The sequence below is a fragment of the Myotis myotis genome, unplaced genomic scaffold (assembly GCF_014108235.1).
Source record: "Myotis myotis isolate mMyoMyo1 unplaced genomic scaffold, mMyoMyo1.p scaffold_m19_p_2, whole genome shotgun sequence".
NCBI lineage: Eukaryota > Metazoa > Chordata > Mammalia > Chiroptera > Vespertilionidae > Myotis > Myotis myotis.
The window spans coordinates 55797974-55812848 of NW_023416324.1; the positions used below are offsets into that span (position 1 = coordinate 55797974).

The 14875-nt window shown below is 47.6% G+C and overlaps 1 protein-coding gene across 2 annotated transcripts in view; it reads left to right on the forward strand.

Moving 5' to 3' along the window:
* The window catches only part of AK5 (adenylate kinase 5), a 210446-nt gene extending 197233 nt beyond the window's left edge, over positions 1-13213 (forward strand). Inside the window, exons 13-14 of one of the 2 annotated variants that reach the window (XM_036351095.1) lie at positions 1861-2049; positions 11686-13213. In XM_036351095.1, coding sequence (XP_036206988.1) covers positions 1861-2049; positions 11686-11754 — 258 coding nt within the window. In that variant the 3' untranslated portion in view covers positions 11755-13213. The remainder of the gene's footprint in view (positions 1-1860; positions 2050-11685) is intronic. The other variant, XM_036351094.1, reaches the window with a different exon arrangement.
* The last annotated feature ends 1662 nt before the right edge of the window (positions 13214-14875 follow it).

The following is a 14875-nucleotide window of genomic DNA, read 5'->3' on the forward strand; positions in this document are numbered from 1 at the left end:
TGGTCCTGAGAGTCATTTCCTGCCAGCTCCTGCTCAGATACACGTGATCTCTGCTTGTATCTGCGTGAGTCCCTGCATCACCTGTTCTGTCCCCACGAGTGGCCTGAAAACCGCCACAACTGGGGAAACCGCCTGGTCTTCTCATGCAGCCCCAGCCAGAAATTGCTCCAGGTAGCCCAACCCTTTAACGGAACCTTGGGCTGCCTCCCAAGCTCGCCCTCTGCTGGTGGACAAGGGTCACTTTCTCCGAAACCTTCACCCGGCCTTTCTTGCTGCTCTAATACTCATTTTCATTTCCCAGTTAACACAGCAGAAAAGTTGAACGACATATTCCAGAGGTTTGTTTCACTCTTCTAGACTTGGGACAGATTTTCCACTCTGTTCCTTAGAGTGGATCCCTCAGATGGGGGAGATAAATGTCTGATCAGCACTTACTAGCAACTTCCCATTCTGTGTGTTACCTCGAAGTTCTCCCCAGCCTGACTTTGTTACCATCCCTCCCAGGCACTTTCTACAGCGGGGTGGCAAGCCTTTGTGTATTCTTGCAGCCTGATCACTGCAAGATCAGGAGGGAGCAACAGTGTCTTTTGATGCAGGATTGGGGTTGGTAGTAGAGGCAACACAAACACAGAGATGTCAGGGGCAAAAGAACAGTCAAGAGAAGCATGGGGAGCTGGGAGATTCCTGCTACCGGTCATATCATCGTTATTCATTCATTAAGACGTTTCTCAATCACCTGCTAGTGTATGTGACCTGGGCCCAGGAGCTGAGCACTCCTACCCCTGCACACAAAGCGATTGTAGCCTGCTAGGGGAAATAAGCATAGTAGCCAATACTTACGGAGTGCTGTGTGCCAAGCAACATACTTGCATCGCCTCATTTAATTCCATTTAATCCACACAGCAATCCTGTGATCACCCTCATTGTACAAAAGAGAAAATTTGGGGTGCAGAGAAGCTGAGTGGCACTTTCAGTTGGTGATGAAGTCAGGCAGCTTAAAATAATTGGTTCATTTCCCTAACGGGGCTCTGGGGTTTGATGGGCTTGGCTGGCTGGTTGTCGCTTGGGGTCCTTTATTCAGCCGAATGTATACAATCCGATAGTGGCGAAGGCTGAGTTTCATCTCCGGAGCCAGGGCTGGGGTGTCTAAAGCAGCAAGGGCCGAAGGGCGGCTGTCCTTGTGGCCGCTGTCTGCGTGCCTGGCTTGGGCCGCCTCACAGCTTAGCAGGCAGAATGGCTGGCCATCTTGGATGGTTGGTGCCAGGCAGAAACTGCAAAATTTCTTACGATCTTGCTTCTAAAAAAGCATATCCCATCATTTCCACTGCATGCCGTTGGTCAATCAGTTACAGGTCGGCTGAGGCTCAAGCAGGTGTGGGCTCGCTGTCTCAGTGGGGAAAGAGCTTACAGTACCCCGGGCAAGGAATGAAGACCATCTCCGAGACACGTCACCACAGCAGGGTGGGACCCCCAGCAGCCTGACTGCAGCCGTGTGCGCGCCACCACCACGCGGTACTCACTCACACGGATGCAGACACGGTCACACGACACTGCCGGTAGAGGGTGACATAGGAAGGTCAGAGAACACACACGCCCCTCCCCTTGGCGTGGAGGGCAGGAGGCGACCGCCCCGGGTGGCCAAGGCTGAGGGCGTGAGGCAGCTCCGAGGCATCCTGAAGAAACCACAGGCCTGGAAATGAGGAGCCGAGACATCCACCCTGTAGTTCTAGGTCCATGAAAGGAACCCGAAGGCCACGAGAGGGACGAACTAGGGGTCCCAGGCCTTTCAGAACATCACAGAATGGAATTTCTGACTGTGCTGTCCCCTCCCCCTCCCTCCCCGCCCCCCTGCCCCCCCAGATTGGAGACCCGCACCTGGTGATCTGCATGGACTGCTCCGCAGACACCATGACCAACCGCCTCCGCCAGAGGAGCCAGAGCAGCCCAGGCCCGAGCAGCACCGCCGCCGTGGCCAAGCGCCTGGAAGCCTACCACCGCGCGTCCATCCCTGTGATCGCCTACTATGAGACGAAGACGCGGCTACAGAAGGTGAAGCGTGTCCCTTTCCCCCTCCAAATGAGCCAGTTCCCCGCTTTTTCTTTTTATTTTTTTTTTAAGAGAAGAGAGAAAAAACACAGGACATTTTTGGTTCAGGGATCTGGGAATTGGAGCTGCATACAGTTGCACAAGTTGGACCCAAATATGGGTCCCTTACTCTCTTCACTTTTGTGTCAATCAAAATTAAATATTTGTCATCGCATGGACCATGAAATCTGGCCATGCAATTTTCATAGGTGCCTATTGCTGAAAACAGAGAGGGAAAGGGGAATGAAGGGAGGGAGGGGGTGAGGCATGGATGAGGCATAAATTCTGCCTTCTAGACCTTGGCTAAACAGGAAAAAGGTCTCTTCTAGATCTACGATCCAACGACTTTGAATTTCTGGATTTTTACAGTTCATAATTGGCACTTGTCTCCTTTGCCTCAACTTTTTGCAATAACTGTTATTGAAGGAAGCATTATATGGGGCCAGAAGAGTAGGTAATTAGGTGAAACAGTGAAGATACTGTGGGGAAATGAGTCGTGCCACTTAATGAACAATAAGCCATGCTAAGTCACCATTAATTTCATGAATTTGGGGAAACTACACAACCCCCATCATTCACTCATTTCACAAACATAAACAGGCATCAAGCACCGCCCATGGGCATCCATTGCCCTAGTGGTTTGGATACAAGTAATAAGGCGTGGTTCTTGGCTCTAGAGCTGAGTGTTAGTAGGGGATATAGACAAACCTGTGACCACAGTATGGGGTCAAAGTAAGAACTGAGGGATTTCTAAGGCCCCTTTAACCCATTCTAAGGGGAAAGGAAAGGCATTCCTTAGTTGAGGTCAACTAAGTTGATCCTCAAGGTGGGGTAAGATGTGAGGGGAGCAGGGCACCCCACATGGAAGGATCCCCCAGTGAAAAAAGTCAGGAGAGACAGGAACTCAGCTGGGCTGTGATGTAAAGTGCCAAGGAAAAGAGGAACAAGAGAGGGGGCTGGGCAGGCAAGCAAGGACCAGATCCAGATGAACCTTATGTAGGAGTGACTCACTGTCCTGTGGGTGATGGGAGTACTGAAGGGAACGGACATAGTCAGGGTTTTCATTTAGAAAGCTCACTCCATCGCCTTGTAGAGAACAGATCCCAAGAAGGTAAGGCTAGGAGACCACTGGGAGGCTGGAACAGTATTCCAGGAACAACATCCTGAGGCCCCAGGGCAGAAGAGGGGTGTGAACATGCACTTTCTGCTATTCACAGGAAGTCTGAGGGAGATGTCAACTCGCACAGAACAAGCCTGTCTCCAAAGCAGCTGCATTATCGATTCCTTGGGGATGTTTGATACTGAATTCTCATTTTCTAAACCAATTAGTGGTCCATTCTCCAGCATCTAAGGACTTAACCCTGGGTGCAGAGGTCTGAAAGGTGTTCCTTGCTGTAACTCGGCGATGTGGAGCATGTGGCATGAGAGTCACAATGCCCAGCTTCCGTGTCTGTGGCAGACATTGTTAATCCCTCGTCGCACTCTTCCCTGCAGTGCCGAGGTGTGGCCTCAGATGGTTCTCAGCAAGCTCTCCAGGCAGCTACCACCAATAGGATCTGGTGTGCACATTGAAACCTCTTTGCCGTGCTTGGTGCAACCTCTGGCTGCCATCTAAAACAAAGATTTGGGTCTTTAAAAACAAGCAAACCCAAAGTGCATTATGGAAGAGCAGGGACTTAAGAATTCAGGGTTGCAAAGACCTGGTCAAGATTAGTGATCTCCACACTTTGTGAGCCTGGAACACACACAGAAATTATTCAGACACAAGGGAATTTCTCCCATTTTGAAGATTTAGATAGATGAGAAAATCCCTAAAGAACTCAGAGTTCAGCCACTTCCAGGGTCAGAATATCCGTGTGCTCTTTTGCATTGTCCCAACCTAAATTCTACACACTCGCCAATGCCGGGCTCATGTGTGCGCGGCTAACCGAGTTCTCAGCTAGGGCCTCTGGGATCCTTAGAAATATCTAAGGCGGGGAGAAAGGAAGTTTCCAGTTCCGTGTGGTTCATCTCTGCAGCTTTCCCTGCATTTTGGAGATGCTTGCAGCTGGGTCTGTGCTGAGGTAACATATATGATCCGCTTCGCAAATACAGTCCTTAAAGCCGCTCCTGCCCTGACTCCAGAGCAGAGGGGCTCCAGCCCTCAGGACCCCAGAGGCCCTCTGGAGGAGGCTGCTCTGTAGTCCTCGTCTCAGCCCAGGCTGTCCTCCACCAATGCAGCTGCAGAGATTTTTTTTTTAAAGCTTCCTCCCCCAGCTCGCTTAGAGACAGGGATGGCGGAGTGTGGGCCCAGGGAGGTGGGAACTGTTTGCAGGTGGCTGTGGGGTTCGCCAGCAGCTCCAGCTACAGAGAGGGCTGGGGAAGCGGGGGAGGCTCAGACTTGTTTTCCGGTGGAGAAGGGGAGCGCCTCTGTCCCTTCTGCTTTCTGGCCTCTGGGCTCCTGCCCAGTCTTCTTGCAACAGCTTCAGCTTGCCCTGGATTCTAAGCAACAGTTTGTGTCTTGTTCCCCCGACGCCCTTTGGATTGTTAGCACTTCCTCCCTGTCCCATTGGTTTACTGAGCCCCAAACAGTGCGTTCACCATCCCTGTGGGCACTTGGATCATTGAAGGAGTTTTGTGAAATGTAGGTGAGGCTGGGGAATGCCGTTCCAGGTACAAGTGGGACAAAGCGGTGGTTCAGGAAGACGTAGGGAGGAAGGAGAGCCCCACGTGGCCAGCCCAGAGAGAGCCCCCGCAGCACCTCCCTCAGGCCTCCGTGTGCCCAGTTATGAATTCATCAGCTGACACCCCGTTGACCACAAGCAAGCCAAAACACAGTGCAATGAAACTGCAAACAGAGGTAGTAAAAAAAGCAAAGCGGAATTTATACAGCCGCAGCCTTATCCTTGAAGTCCTTATTAGCCCATCAGCATACAGTCAGGTTAGAACTTATTTCAACATCAATCCAGGGATGGAGGCGCATGTGATACGAGTGGGTCCTGGAGTTTCCAGCAGTCTCCCCCTCTCTCCTAAAGCCAGCTTTGCTGTGCCTCTGCAGTCAGGACAGACTTCTCTCCATTCCACGCCCGCTCCCTGCCCTCAGGGCCGACAGCAGTAATCACTGCAGCCTGCGTCCCTGCCCATCTAGACCAGCCGTGGGCAAACTACGGCCTACAGGCCGGATCCGGCCCGTTTGAAATGAATAAAACTAAAAAAAAAAAAAAAAGTACCCTTTTATGTAATGATGTTTACTTTGAATTTATATTAGTTCACACAAACACTCCATCCATGCTTTTGTTCCGGCCCTCCGGTCCAGTTTAAGAACCCATTGTGGCCCTCGAGTCAAAAAGTTTGCCCACCCCTGGTCTAGACACTGCCTCAGGGTCCCTGTAGGAACTCTCTCAGCTCAACTGGCAGGATAGTCGAAGGATAATCACAGGATAGTCACACGCCCGCCCGTTCACTAGATTTAACCCATACAAGAAGCTGTCTTCTCCATCCCCCGGAGTGAACGAATTTATTCTTGGAAAAAATAATTGAGATGTAGCATGTCAGGGTGAAAAGCACAACAACTGGCCAAAGGACCCCTGGGTAGAGCAAATGCATAAATCTCCCGTCTGCTCTGAGAGACTTAATGAAACTCCTTCTTTGTGATTCTGCTCGATGCGCTCCTCTCCACCCCTCCCTTCCTGACTGCCAAGCCTTCACCAGATCCCCGCAATGAGCTTTGGATTCGGTGCAGCAGTCTCTGCACCCCTGTGGTCCCGGGAAATGAGTTGTGCTCAGGGCTTGTCTGGACCCTCCCAGAGCAGCAGGCAGAAGAGGACGCCAGGCCTTTGTCCTCTCCTGTTCACACTCTTGATTTTCTCCCTCTGCCGGTGCTTCCCTCACATGGCGGGTTGTGCCACGTCAGGGCCATCCCTTTACTGGGCTTTACTTTATCTCGGAGCTTCTCCAGGAGCTGGTGCTGCTCCAGAGAATTGGTGCTGCTCCACCCAAGGTCCCTGGCATATTCCTACAGGTATGGGGCATCGCTAACATCCGAGACCTGGTGCTTACAGTGGGGAATTCAAAGAGGAAGAGGGGCCCAGGGCACTGCACCCACAGTAAGGTGGCAAATATAGTAATTTATTTACTTAAGCTGGGTCCTAAAGGATGAGTGCGAGTTCGTAACAGATGCAGTGGGGACTGACACGGAAAAGAGCCCAATAATGTGAGCACGAGATGGGATGCCAGCAGATGAACTAAAGTGGAGGCAGACAGACCAAAAGGCATGGTTGAGGCAAGAGCGGGAAGGGCCTTGAGTCCATCCATCCACCCATTCATTCATTCACTCCTCTTCCGCAGTGAATTTTCCGAAGCAGCATAGAAATGTAATGTGGGCCACATAGGTATTTACAAATTTTTAGTGGTCACATAAGCAACAGCAAAAAAAAAAAAAGTAAAAAAGAAACAAATGAAAGTAATTTCACAGGACATTTTATTTAACCGAATATATTCTAAGTATTATCCTTTCAACATGTTATCAATATAAAAATCATTGGAATATTTTTACATTTTTCATATGTCTTCAAAATTTGGTACTTAAATAGATCTCAATTAAGATGCTAATTTTTCACCAGAAATACTAGGATTGTATTTGTATTTCATAAAATTTATGGTTGGAATAGTAGACTGACCGGGTATGGGAAATGTGAGGGCCCACGAGCAGGCTTCACGTAACCCTAACTTTTAAAAACATGCAGCTTCGGATTGTCCACGGTTGGTGCCCAGGTGCCGAATAGTGAGGGTCCCTGTGGCGGGAGGCTCTGCTTTAACGGGGACAAGATGAGGAGAGGAAGAGGGAGGCGCTCTGACCATGGTAAACACTCTGTGACAGCTCAGCTTGGTCCACAGGCCCCACGGCACCCGCCAGCACGTGAAAAGCAAAACTAAAACTCAAGCAGCGTTTTGAACAGTAGGGGGAGATTCAGGAAAAACACCAGATCTGGGCCGTGTGTGAACCAGCCACCTGTTCTTTGGTTTCAAATTCATGGAACTAAAGAGGAAGAGAGACAGAACATGCAACTCCCAAAGCGGTGTGACTGCTTTCTGATTCAGCCTGGGCTCCCAACTGCTCCTCCTCAGAAATCGAGTGAAGCTCAGAAATGTAATCCTATTTCCTGCTCATTTGCTTTTAGCTATTTTTAAAAAATCTTTTTGCAGACCGATCAGGACATCACTGACTGCAGGGTTTTATATCCACTCTCAGACAAAAGTCAGAAGCAAAGCCACTTACCTAGTTTTCCGTTCAATACATGAAAACCTCAGACCTTCTGCCGTTGCTGATTCAGAACGGGAGAGCTTTGGGGGCAAGGACAGGAAGAGACTGACTTTTCCCGTCCTTGGGGATAGAGGGTTGCTGTAAATGAACACCATAAGCACTGATCCTGGGGCAAAACCTTACTGTCTGTTGAAAAGCACCTTGTTTTCAAGTTTTAAGCCCCCTTCACACAGAACAGTCCATACGCCAATTCCGCAGCATTCTTACCCGTGCGCTGTGCTTCAGGGTGTTCAACGGTAGCACCAAGCTGGCTGTTTTAAATGAGCTAATGTTGTAAGCAATGAGAATAGTTCCTGGAGCTTAGAAAGCACTCAGTAAGTTGGTTTCTTCCATTTCCTCAGAGTCACAGTTATATATGAAAATAGAAAAGCCAGATGTTGTTCTCAAATACTCTCCCTGTGGGGATTAGATGAGCAGGGAGAATCCACACTGAGATGCAGGGACTGTCCAGGTGGCCTGCGGCGAACCGAGGGAGGAACCTGGAGTGGAGCAGAAGGCCTTGGTCCCACCCGGTTCAGCTGAGCTCTTTTGCTTCATAAAAATCCATTTCAGACCTCCCCCCTCACCCCCCTCACCCCACACACCCTTCCGATAGTTTAAGTGGCCTCACTGCCTCTAGAATTATAGTCTCGGCACTGTGCTTCCTGGGACTGAGGGTCCCAGAGCCCAATTATTTGATTTCGTCTTTCAACCTCCTCGCGCGTTTGGGCTCCACAGAGGCCCACACCACAGTGCGCAACTGGCTGAGTGGCCACGAGAAGCTTCCTTTCTTTTTTTTAAAAATATATTTTATTGATATTTTACAGAGAGGAAGCGAGAGGGATAGAGAGTTATAAACATCGATGAGAGAGAAACTCCTGCACACCGCCTACTGGGGATGTGCCCGCAACCAAGGTACATGCCCTTGACTGGAATCGAACCTGGGACCCCTCAGTCCGCAGGCCGACGCTCCATCCACTGAGCCAAACCGGTCAGGGCAAAGCTTCCTTTCTTTAATTAAATAAACAACTCCCCTAAGGAAGCCACACGCCAAAGGAGTGCTTGGGTTTTGGATGGAAATAGGAGGAAATGGTCCGCTCAAAGCCTCCGCCTCCCAGCCCTCAGGAAATAACAAGGTGCACCCTTCAGGGGCTTGTGCTATTAGCCCTTGTGTCTGAAACCAACTTGCTCGGTGTTTATAGGAGAGAATCCCAAATCCTTACATCAAGTCCAGACTGTGGGTCAGAAAAGGGGCTCCAAGAGGGAGGGAGGGAAGAAAGCGGCTGGCAAACAAGGGCAGCGGTGAGGGCGGACGTGGTGTAAGGTGCTTCTGTATCTGCAGCTCCTGGCCTGTAGTCATCCTGTTGTCAATCCCTGTTCCCGCTTTGTCGCTGCCCTGGAGCTGTGAGCTCCCGGAGAGCAGGACTGTAGGGTCTGACTCAACTCGCTGATCTCCAGCACAGGATCCATTGTTCGCACCCAGGAAAGGTTTGTGGGTTGAAAGGCAAGGGGAAGTGAGGTCAAGCACTAGGCAAGGCGCTGAGAGGGGAACACATGGCAACGGCTAAGTCCCTGCCCCAGATACAGAGCCACTTGCCAGGGAGACAAACAAGTTACTGACGGGTCTTTGATTTTCCCATAAGGATGGAGAATGACGTATGTATGGGGGACAGGGAGACGCAAATATTTTTAAGCTTCAATTTTAATTTTTTCCTTATTGTGAGAAAGATCATAGTTACAGGAATGCATACAAGTACTATGCACTGTTTGAAGAATAATAAATGGACACCTGTAGTCACCACCGAAGTCATGAGATAGAGTCCCGGGAGCTCCCCTCGTGCCTCCTGATCACATCTCTGTCCTCTTCCCAAAAAGTCATCACAAGCCTGACCTTTCTGATAACCATGTCCTTGCTCTCGATTATTTTACCACCTAAGTATAGATCCCTCACCAATGTAACCTAGCTTTGCTTGTTTTTAACGTAACGCAAATCGAATCACACAGTATGCCTATGCTTTGGAGACTTGCTTCTTTCCCGAACTTTGCCTGATTTAATCCATGTTTTTACATGTAGCTCTGTTTTTACATGTTTTCTCATTTCCGTAGTATTGCACTATATGACTATGCCACACACTTTTTTTTAACTTTATAAAGATGGAACATTTTCTTTTACAAATAGAGCTAAGACTTCACATCAAATGTATTTAGGACATCGCTACCTGGTTTCCTCGGGCACCTTCACTTGTCTAAAACTCAACTGCTCGTCTGTTCCCCTGGCACTTGCTGCTTCTCCTGTATGCCTCTCGTTTAGCGGAACCACCTGGTGCTCAAGCCAGAAACTCGGGTGTCCCTCTGAGTCTTTCTCCGTCAGTCCCCACCGTATCCAGGCACCAGGTCTGTGACTGCCTCCTTTCCATTCCTCGGGCTGCCTCCTCTCCCTCCTGCTGCCCGCGTTAAAGCAGGAGTTTATGCCGTGACGCATGTATCCATCCACTGCCAATGGATTTTTGCAATTTTTCCAGTCTGGGGCTGTTACAAACAGTGATTCTATAAACATTTGTTGTATCTATTTTCAGGGGTAGCCCAATGTTTTGTTTTGAGAACTCATGCTACCACTGGAATCAGTGAAGTCCCTAGTGTTGTGAAATAGAAACTAGTTTGCCCAAACAAGATAGACCAGAGTTTTAAAAAATCATTGTTTCTCAAAGTGTGGTCCAAGATGACCTACATCAGTATCATCTACAGAACTTGTTAAATGTGCCATTTAGAAGACCCAGCCCACACCTACCAAATGGGAACCTCTGGAGATGAAGCTCCAAAAAGTTGCATTAAGCAAGCCTGCTACCCCCTCCTCCCCTCCCATGAGTCTTACGTGGATACCCAAGCCTCTACTTTCCATGGATGCTACATATGTGATGGGACAAATCTCCGTGTTTGGCATGTTAGGAACTTTTGAGAGAGAGGAAGGGGTAGTGTGCCTTCCTGCCCAGGAAATCAGCTCCCTCCCGACTCCCTGCTGTAGGTCCCAGCTTTGGGCTTACAGCCCTCCCCATCATTTTGCTGCAGGGCCCTCACCTCTGCCCTATTCCTACCCACCCTGCTCCAGGACACGCACAAGTCTCACTTTAACTAACTGCAAAGTCTTTCCATGACCCTTCATAATACCTGACCTCAACAGGGAACCTAGTTTTTGTTGCTGTTGTTTTAAATAGACTTTATTTTTTAGAGCAGTTTTAGGTTCACAGCAAAACTGAGCATCGAGTTTTCATATACCCATCTCCAAACACGCACAACCTCTCCCACATCAACATCTCCCATAAGAGTTGTACATTTGTTTGAACATCAACCTATCATAATCATAGAAAGTCCAGCTTCTGTGGGTCTTGACAAATGTATGACAGGTGTCCACCATTGCAAGAGAGGTTTTACTACTATAAAAATCCTGTTAAACCCATTCTTTCCACCTCCCCCCGCCCCCCTGCCACATACACACACCTGATCCTTTTACTGTCTCCATGGTTTTCCTTTTCCCAGAATGTCATTTAGTGTGTAGTCTTGCAGATTGGCTTCTTTGAGCCAGCATTTAAGTTTCCTCCGTCTTTCCATGGCTTAATAATCTCATTTCTTTTGAGCACTAAATAATATTCTCTTGTCTGGATGCTTGTCCAACTAATGCAGGGCATCTTGGTTGCATCCAAGCTTTGGCAATTATGAAGAAAGCTCTTATAAACATCCGTACGCAGGTTGTGTGGGCGTGTTTCCAGCTCCTTTGGGTAAATGCCAAGGAGTGCAATTCCTGGATCAGAGTAAGAGTTTAATTTTGTAAGAACGTGCCCAACTGCCTTCTTAGGTGGCTACCATTCTGCGCGCCCGTCAGCAAAGAATGGATGCTCCTGTTGCTCCACATCCTCACCAGCATTTGGGAGTCAGTTCTTTGTATTTTGGCTGTTTTAATAGGGGTGGAGGGGTATCACATTGCTGTTTTAATTTAGGCACCTAGTTTTTTAATTACTCGCTTTTATTTTATTGATTTGAGACAGAGACATTAATTTGTTGTTCCACTTGTTTACACGTTCATTGATTGGTTCTTATGTGCCCTGACCAGGGATCAAACCCATAACCTTGATGTATGGGAAGGCCACTCTAACCAACTGAGCTACCCAGCCAGGGCTGAACTGCTCACTTTTTTGTTTTTTGGTGTCTTATGTTTTAAAATTTCGCACAGCAAGTTATAAGCAGGCAAAACTTTATCATAAAAAATGGTCCTACTTACAAATGTTCCTTAAGACTAACTTTCTCTTTTTTCCTTTTAAATATAGATAAATGCGGAGGGGACACCAGAGGAAGTTTTTCTTCAACTGTGCACAGCTATTGACTCTATTTTCTGAAGACAAAATGCATGTATGTTAAGGAGAGTGAAGACGGAGAAATATATTAAAAGGTCTATCTATACCTTAATTACGTTTCAGGTTAAACCTTGTGTCCCCTTCCAATCCCGACATTGCTGTTTGCTCCCCAGCTTGGCCCATCGGAGGCGTCTGGAAACCATGCATGGTGTATTTGCTATCACCCAGCCTCTTCGTCATCCAGACAGCTGTCCACTCACAGCACGCACACCTTCCTATCATACAGGCTGCACCTCAGAGAGGAGTTAATGAACAGCAGTGCAGTGCCAGTCTGTCAGTTGTGCCCTCAGGACTTGTTAGAGTCTGATCATTTGGTTCTCCTCTCATCAAATAGGGAGTTAGCATCCCTAAATTCCCCACTGTATCTTCCTCTCCCCAAGTTGCCTGATGAAGTCCCTGAATTTGAGGGGGGGGAGGGGGGGCTTGCAAGCTGGGGCATCTTCCTCTGGTAACTGTAGCTCAGAGCCAGAGAGATTAGGTTGACATGCCAATTATTAGAAATCTAATTCAATTTGAAAAACATAAAAAAATGTGAAACTGTACAATTTTTCCAAGACAGCGAAACCCAGACTAGTCACCAACAACATGTCTCTACTCATTTTTATGAAACTGGCTACTTGGAATACTGTCATAGTGGCTAAGAGCACTAAGGCCTCTGCTATACCTGGTGGTGCATTTTGGCAATTATACATTAATACCAATGACTAAACGTAATTAAAAAGCGTGAGGTGGTTTATTATTGCATCCACTGGACTAATGTCAGCTTACAGTTTTGATTTTAAATGATCACCTATTTACTTAATACTATTGCCAAACAAGAAAGAATTACAGTAACAGTAATAAAACTTATGTGGGTGGGAGGGGCATGTCAGCACACAACGTTTAACAGATCTCGATGCTATATTTGTTTCATAATGGCCTTTTTGAGGGGTTTGCAAACCTTATCATACCCAAATGTAAAATTGTTTCCTCGCATCAAACCAGTGAAGTTTGGGTTCTCTGTTGTGTTATCGTTGCCAGAATCAGAGCTTCTCATGCAGTCTACTGGAATAAACGCACCTTCCTCTCCCAGTGGTTCTCAACCTTCCTAATGCCGCGACCCTTTAATACAGTTCCTCATGTTGTGGTGACCCCCAACCATAAAATTATTTCCGTTGCTACTTCATAACTGTAATTTTGCTACTGTTATGAATCGTAATGTAAGTATCTGATATGCAGGATGTATTTTCATTGTTCGCGACCCACAGGTTGAGAACCGCTGCAACTCAGTCACGACCAAAAGACCCTGGTTTCAGTTTGCATGATTTTTTTTTCCTCTTCGATGGTTGTGCCGACAAGAATCCATTTCTGGGGCAAAGCTGTATTTTTAAAGTCGTCTTTTTTTTTTTTTTTGAAATGGATATGTACAAATAAAGTAAATGGAACACAGGATAACACTTTTTTTCTATTTATTTGCAACTCGCGTCATTCTGGAAAGCATTTGAAGCCTTATTCAACAGAATTAGCAGCAAACACAGTAAGAGCTGAGATGTATGATATGCTCATATGATTTTAATTTTGGCCATAGATCAGCTTTGAGCAATTACAGAAAGAACTCTCAGTATATTCACGATACATGGTAATTTTCGTTACTTCCTTTTGCTCTAGCAGTCATTCTTAAACAGAAATATCAGTGTTTGCTAAAGAAATCATCCAGTTTCTTTGGTTACAATTATGCCTCTATTAACACAAAGAGGGGCCTGTTCCCTCAACTCACACAGTTGTCAAATACTTTATTACTACCCCAAGTTGTCACACACTTGATAGGGGAGCACACGGAGTATTTGAGCAAATTAGAAAAAGACAGTCACAGGGTGAAAATGATCAGTTGTGCCAGAACACACAAAATGACTCTTTGTAGGGAGGAACATTCTTTAAACACATACCACGGTGTTGGCAAACGCAGTCCACGCCCACCACAGCTCTGGCAGCCTGGGGAGGGGAGAGGGAGGGAGGGAGGCAACAGGGCAGCGGACTGCAAGTCAGCAGGGTACATGGCTTTGCCCCTGAAGAGTACCTAGAGGTGCAAATCAAGTCTCCTGCAGAGCTACAAAACACACTACTGATCTGCATGGCCTTTAAGTCATAGAATTTGAAAGCAGGAAGGGACAGTGGAGATCTCTGCTAGGAGGAGAGCCTGTGTGTACGCAGAAAACCTCAGAAACACGGTCCAACTCCTTTACAATGGCCGGCATGCCGGCCTCACCTCATCTGGCCCCGTGCCTCTCACCCCGCCAATCACCACTCTCCTCTTGCTCGCTTGGCCAAATCTAAAGCCCACTTAATATAGCCTAGACAAGCCAAGCTCTACTGGCAGGGCCTTGTTGCCATCCTCCTGCCTGTCCCTCCACATTATCTTCAGGGCCAATTCCCTCGCCCCATCAGGTCTCTGTTCCAGCCTTCCCTTGTCATTGAGGCGCTTTTTCACTAGTCCATCTAATGACAGAATGGTCCCCATTCTTCCACGGTTTTTCTTCAAACATTATTTTTCTTCACAGCATTTATATCTGCCTGGAACCATACTTTTTATTGCTGGTCTTCTGCATTAGACCGATAAACTCTGTGACAGCAAGCTTTGTATATCCTCAGTCCCACACAAAGCAGGGATTATTGAAGGCTGACATTTAATCCTTTAAACCTGCGTTTTCTCAACTACACAGTAGATATCATAATAATAAGCGACCACACAGAGGTGTTAAGAGGATTGAACAACTTAAAAATACATGTAAATTACTTCTTAGTTCCCAGTGCTCAATACAAGGTGGTTCTCTGGCAACAGTTACCGAGGGCCTCCCTTCCACAATTGGGACTAGTACCCGGAATTCCACTCTAGTGCCCCTTCCGTTACATCACTCTAAAACCATGGCTGAGATGAAGATACATGCCTAACTGGGTCCCAAAGAGGACCAAAGTCTTCTCAGCCACCAAGGTGACATCCTCCACATAAGACAGGACACAATTCTTCAGTCCCTTCAGAGCCCAGTAAAGACCTCCCCAGGCAAGTCCTCCACGGTGCCACACTGCTCAGATATAGGGGGCGTCTCTTAGAGAAAAAATGTAGCTC